This window comes from Piliocolobus tephrosceles, chromosome 18 (assembly GCF_002776525.5).
Source record: "Piliocolobus tephrosceles isolate RC106 chromosome 18, ASM277652v3, whole genome shotgun sequence".
Lineage (NCBI taxonomy): Eukaryota > Metazoa > Chordata > Mammalia > Primates > Cercopithecidae > Piliocolobus > Piliocolobus tephrosceles.
The window spans coordinates 60,324,908-60,331,674 of NC_045451.1; the positions used below are offsets into that span (position 1 = coordinate 60,324,908).

The following is a 6,767-nucleotide window of genomic DNA, read 5'->3' on the forward strand; positions in this document are numbered from 1 at the left end:
GGGGATGTGGGATTCTTATCTGCTAACATATCTTTGGCATTAACTCCCCAAATCTTTGAATGCAAGGCACACTTCCCTGGCACTCTAAACCTCTAGTTTAGGGACACCCGCCGCAGAGCGGAATCATTCAAGGTCACTGGGGCAGCAGGTGCGGGACCTTAACCGGCGCTGCCTGGCCGGTCTCCATCTCCGAAGTCGGCTCAGTTCTCCGCCCACTCTTGGGGACTCAACGTCGCCGACCGCGACCTCGCTTGGAGACCCCGATCCGCCCGCCCTCCCGGTGGCCGGTCTTGGAACCGCGCTTCTGGAAGGTTCCTGAGTGGCTGGCAGTGGGGGCGGCTCCGGGAAGCCGGGGCGGAGCCGGCGGCGGTCGAAGCTTCAGGCTACGCCTCCCTGGGCCGCTCCGCCCCACAGGAGACGCTGTAGTCGGGGGTAGGCGGCGGCGCCGCGCCCGCTCTCGCCCGCGCCGGCCGGCTCTGCTCCAGCCGCAGCGCCGGCGCGCAGCGCTCCAGGGGTCATGCAGCGCCTGGCCATGGACCTGCGGATGTTGTCCCAGGAGCTCTCCCTCTACCTGGAGCACCAAGTCCGGGTGGGGTTCTTTGGCTCGGGGGTGGGCTTATCCCTCATCCTGGGCTTCAGCGTCGCTTATGCCTGCTACTACCTGAGCAGCATTGCCAAGGTGAGCCGGGGGTGGCGCAGGGCCGCGGGCTGCTGGGCCCGGAGCGAGGGTCGCAGGCGCAGTGTGAGACTGTGCGGCCAGGGAAGGTCGGCAGCCCCGGGGACAGGCGGCGAGCTGCTCCTGAGCGGTCGCCACGAGCACGAGCGGGAAATCCGACAGTTCCCGCCCATTCGCCCGCTCCCTGGGGGTCCCGGCCGGGCGGTCCTGGGAGCGCAGCCTGGACCCTGCTGACCTCCGCGCTGCGGCGCTGCCGGGTCGCCGATCGCGAAGCCGGCGGCGCACTCTGGAATGCCGTGGCGCTTTTGAAAATGACTCCCGGCAGGACACGGTTGCTCACGCCTGTATCTCAGCACTTTGGGAGCTCAAGGCGGGTGGATCACTTGAGGCCAAGAGTTCGAGACCAGCTTGACCAAAACGGTGAAACCCCCGTTAAAATTACAAAAAATTAGCCCAGCGTGGCGTCGGACGCCTACAATCCCAGCTACGCGGGAGGCTGAGGCAGGAGAGTCCCCTGAACCCGGGAGGCGGAGGTAAAAACAAACAAACAATTGCCTTCCCCTCGGAGCTTTGGCGAAACCCCCGTTTCAGTCCTCTGTGACTGAATTATTTGCGTCAGCCCTCCAGAAAGAGATGTAATTCGGAGGGAGCGCGCGCGCGAGCGACAAGTCTTTACCGGTTTCTGGTTTACGGTTGGCAGAAACTTTGTTCTGGGCCCTTCTCTGATACTGCTTTTCCCTTCAGAAACCCCAGTTAGTGACGGGGGGTGAGAGTTTCAGCCGCTTCCTTCAAGACCACTGTCCCGTGGTGACAGAAACGTACTACCCGACGGTCTGGTGCTGGGAGAGTCGAGGACAGACCCTGCTTAGACCTTTCATCACTTCGAAGCCCCCGGTGCAGTACAGGAAGTAAGTGAATTTCCGTTTTCAGTCATTTCTGCAAAATCACAGTTTTTTGTTTGTTTGCTGATTCCCAGTTCTTGGTTAATAGAATCTCTGCTTTAGGAAGTATATAGAACAGAAAGAGGGAATGAAAATGGAGGGTATGTCCCCGGCTCCACCCCCAGCTGCAGGAAAATACTCAGGTATTTGCCTCCTGGTCCCCGCCCTAACCCCCGACCTGATGTAAATAGTTTATTTTTAGGATGAGAGAAGTGTTTGGGGATTACTGTCTCGCAGTTTGTCATACATCTGTCAAAAAGACCCAGATCCTTTGATGATCTGCATTCATTCATTGATATGTAGCAGATACTGGGGGTGGGGGTGGGGCGAGAAGGATGCCTCTTAATTTGGGTTTTGGGCCATTGATTGGTGTAAAATGACTTCCTATTGACAGGCAAATGGGATCTTGATGATAATAGCTCTTGATGTGTTAAAGATACGGTCCAGGATTTATCAGGAACCAGATTCAAATGGTGCCTGTTACTAATTTCCCTTAGTCATCTATCCTTCTGGAGTTTATTTTGTTGCCTGGAACTTGCACTGTTTGGGAAAATTCTGTAAGTTTATAAATACTATGTGAGAAATAACTTTAAATTATTTCAGAAGAAAATCTTGAAGTATACTATACAGGGAGACTGCATTATTGAGTCCGAAGAGCTAGAGCGGTGGTCAGAGATTAGATCAGCATTTTACTTATTCAGACTTCCCTGTCGCGTTAGTTGAGTGACCTCAATCAAACAAGGGTTGAATGCTGGGTGTTATAGAGTAGTGAGTAAGTATTCATTTATGTTAATAATTCGCAGTTCTTCTTTATATACGACCTTGTACGGAGGTTGCTGGAAGTACTTGATGGTACTAATCTTCATAAAATCCTTCTAATGAAAGAAAATGATATGTAGATCGAGATATGGGTATGTGTTCATGAATGCTGGAAAAATGTTATTTTTCGATGACCAAGTAATGTCATGTGTTTAGAATTAAAACAAAATTAAGACATGACTTAAAACATGTAAATAGTAATGTCTTCTGAATTATTCCTTTCAGTGAACTTATTAAAACTGCAGATGGAGGACAGATTTCACTGGACTGGTTTGATAATGATAACAGTACGTGTTATATGGATGCCAGCACGAGACCTACTATCTTACTGTTACCTGGCCTCACTGGAACAAGCAAGGAGTCATATATCCTTCATATGATCCATCTCAGTGAAGAATTAGGATACAGGTACCAGTAAAAGATTTCTTTTTTTCCGCTTGATCCATTCCAAATGAAGTACAAATAGATCTACATGTTTGTTTCGGAAATACTTAGTACTTCTTGCATAGAAAAGCAGTCCCTTAAGTTATTTTTCTCTGCGTTCTTTTTTTCCTCTTTTTTCAGGAAGATGCATAACTGAATCATCTCACAAGAAATGTCACTTAGCATAGTAGGCACCCTGCAGATTTAGGCTGAATTAATGAATGAAATTAGACTCATCAGAGCATTGACTGAGCCCTGCCCCCCACCCCCACCCCAATGGAGAGAATGTTATGGAGGGAGAACAGCAATTACAAACCCCTGAGAGAGTACACAGTGGCCCTCATGGCACATTCTGGGGCCCGGATTCACTAATCTTGTCACCCTGGCTCAGCTCCCAAGTGCAAAAAATATTCAGAATCAGTTTATAGGTCATCCCTATTTATCAAAGATGATCTCTGCCTCTTCTGACCACCTGAGTTTGCAGGTGCACTTGGCTAGTTTCCAGTTGATGATGCCACAGCTTTTCTGAGTAATCATTATTAAGCTCAGTCACCACGTACAATTTAATTTTTTTGCAAGTGATTTAGCAACTGTAAGTTTCAAGTTCAGCTCTAGAATCTTAAAGTAGAGTCATAATAAAAGGTACTGCTTTTTTGTGCTGCAGACTTTTTTTTTTAGCTGATGGTAATTATTGTAATGGAACACTCTGAGTTGTATTTAAAGTAGAGTTGTATCTTTTGTTAAACTTGAAACACTTGTGTTAAAAGCGGATGGTAAGTTTACCTTAAAAAAATAATTTTAGGCTGGGCACAGTGGCTCATGCCTGTAATCCCAGCACTTTGGAAGGCCAAAGCTAGCGGATTGCTTGAGCCCAGGAGTTCAAGACCAACCTGGGCAACATGGTGAGACCTAGTGTCTACAAAAATTAGCCGGGCATGGTGGCATGCACCTAGAGTTCCAGCTACTGACAAGGCTGAGGTAGGACAATCAACTGAGCCCAGGAGGTAGAGCCTGCAGTGAACCATGATCGTGCCACTGGACTCCAGCCTGGATGACAGAGTGATAACTTGGGCAAAAAAAAAAAAAAAAAAAAAGGAAAGGAAGAACATTTTGATGTTTGATATGAAGGGGAAAATTCCATAATAGCTAACTCAATTTTAACAAGTTAATTCTGATCTTTTATAAATAATAGCCTATTTTGTCCATGAAGTAACATTCTCTCAAGAACTATGATATGAAGTTGAAGAATTATATTCAAGGGCCAGGCACGGTGGCTCAAGCCTGTAATCCCAGCACTTTGGGAGGCCGAGACGGGTGGATCACGAGGTCAGGAGATCGAGACCATCCTGGCGAACACGGTGAAACCCCGTCTCTACTAAAAAATACAAAAAACTAGCCAGGCAAAGTGGCGGGCACCTGTAGTCCCAGCTACTCGGGAGGCTGAGCCAGGAGAATGGCGTGAACCTGGGAGGCGGGGCTTGCAGTGAGCTGAGATGCGGCCACTACACTCCAGCCTGGGCGACAGAGCAAGACTCCGTCTCAAAAAATAAAATTAAAAAAAAAAAAAAAAGAATTATGTTCAAGAAATTCGCTTAGCAGTAGTAGGAAATCATCATCATTCCATGTTTAAGCACCATACAGTTAGATGTGAAGCTTGGTTCCTTTTTTTTTTTTTGTGAGACTGAATCTGGCTCTATTGCCTAGCATGGAGCGCAGTGGCATGATCATGGTTCACTGCAGTCTCTTACTTACAGGCGTGAGTCAGTGTTCCCGGCCTGGTTCCTTTTTTTTTTTTTTTTTTTTTTTTTTGGGGGGGGGGGCTAAAAGTTATCCTCAGAAGGTACAGAAGAGCATAAAGTCTTTTGTACATATTTAAATTACTGCTTCTAGATTTGGCCTGAGCTGTCTCCCAAGACTTAGAACTGCTTTTAAAAAACAATGTGGGCTGGGTGCTGTGGCTCACACCTGTATAATAACAGCACTTTGGGAGGCTGAGGCAGGTGGATCACTTGAGGTCAGGAGTTCGAGACCAACTTGGCCAACATGGTGAAAACCAATCTCTACTAAAAATACAAAAATTAGCCAGGTGTGGTGGCAGGCACCTGTAATCTCAGCTACTCAGGAGGCTGAGGCAGGAGAATTGCTTGAACCTGGGAGGCAGAGGGTACATTGAGCCGAGATCGTGCCATTGCACTCCAGCCTGGGCAACAAGAGCAAAACTCTGTCTCAATAAAGATAAATAAATAAATAATAAATAATAAAAATAAAAAAAATTGGGGCCAGGTATGGTGGCTCACGCCTGTAATCCCAGCACTTTGGAAGGCCGAGGTGGGCTGATCACAAGGTCAGGAGTTCGAGACCAGCCTGACCAATATGGTGAAACCCCGTTTCTACTAAAAATACAAAAAAAATTAGCCAGGCATGGTGGTGCATGCTTATAATCCCAACTACTTGGGAGGCTGAGGCAGGAGAATTGCTTGAACTTGGAAGACAGAGGTTGCAGTGAGCCAAGATTGCATCACTGCACTCCAACCTGGGTGACAGAGTGAGACTCTGTCTCAAAAAAATAAATGAATAAATAAAAACAATGTGGTCGAAACTCCAAGGACTGAGTCTTATAAGCCCTGGAGTTGCCAGTGCACATACCTTTTGTCCGTTGCTTTTAAAGGTTGCCGGATTTTGCCCGGGTGCAGCGGCTCATGCCTGTAATCCCAGCACTTTGGGAGGCTGAGGCGTGTGGATCACAAGGTCAGGAGTTCGAGGCCAGCCTGGTCAACATAGTGAAACCCCATCTGTACTAAAAATACAAAGATTAGCCAGGCATGGTGGTGTGTGCCTGTAGTCCCAGCTACTCAGGAGGCTGAGGGAGAATCGCATGAACCCGGGGAGGCGGAGGTTGCAGTGAGCCAAGATTGCGCAATTGCACTCCAGCCTGGGCAACAAGAGTGAAACTCTGTCTCAAAAAAATTTTTTTAAATTACAAAAGCAGAAGCTGCAGGGCCTCTTGAGACCCAGGTTGAGAACTCCCACAGTGCTATTGGTCAAAGCAAGTCACATGGTCAGCCCAGAGTCAAAGAGTAGGGAAATAGACTCTGCCTCTTGAAAGGAAGAGCTTCAAGATGTTTTTGCAACCTACCACAGAAAGCCAGGTAGTTTTAAAGACTGCTAAGAATAAAAATAGATCTGGAAGTTTGGCACAAGGCTGAGTTGGGTCTTTAGGTACCAAAATGATCTAAGTCATTGGTACTGTAGCATGGGATCTAGCAGGTAACAGGGCTTGTGAAAAGCTGTGTAATATGAAGGAATGTGCTTGGGCTTTGGAGTCAAGCTGGATTCAGATGTTGGAACTGCCACTTTCTGAGGGACCCTGGACAGTTAATTTAACATTCCTCATCACAGTGTTCTCATCTACTTCACAGGGTTGTTAGAATGTGTAAAGTAGGCGGGGTGCAGGGGCCCATGCCTGTAATCCCAGCAGTTTGCGAGGCTGAGATGGGTGGATCACTTGAGGTTAGGAGTTCGAAACCAGCCTGGTCAACGTGGTGAAACCCCATTTACCAGGCATAGTGGCGTGTGCATGTAATCGCAGCTACTCAGGAATCTAAGACATGAGAGTCGCTTGAACTTGGGGAGTGGAGGTTGCAGTGAGCTGAGATTGTGCCACTGCACTCCAGCTTGGGAGACAAAGCAAGACTCCATCTCAAAAAAAATAAGTGTGAAGTACTTGATGGGGTGCCCTGCACAAAGTGGGTCTTTAGAAAATGTTTATGTCATCCAGGCACAGTGGCTCATGCCTGTAATCCCAGCAGTCTGAGAGGCCAAGGTGGGTGGATCATCTGAGATTAGGAGTTAGAGGGCCGGGCGCGGTGGCTCAAGCCTGTAATCCCAGCACTTTGGGAGGCCGAGAC

General features: G+C 48.0%; 1 protein-coding gene across 4 annotated transcripts in view; it reads left to right on the top strand.

The window, feature by feature from the left end:
• The first annotated feature begins 399 nt into the window (after positions 1-399).
• The window catches only part of ABHD3 (abhydrolase domain containing 3), a 68,658-nt gene continuing 62,290 nt past the window's right edge, over positions 400-6,767 (top strand). For all 4 annotated transcript variants that reach the window (XR_002730773.3, XM_023207802.3, XM_023207801.3 and 1 more), the window contains exons 1-3: positions 400-679; positions 1,421-1,584; positions 2,662-2,844. Coding sequence is in view for 3 of the 4 variants with exons in the window: in XM_023207802.3 (XP_023063570.1) it covers positions 518-679; positions 1,421-1,584; positions 2,662-2,844 (509 nt within the window). In the remaining variant the exon portion in view is untranslated. The remainder of the gene's footprint in view (positions 680-1,420; positions 1,585-2,661; positions 2,845-6,767) is intronic.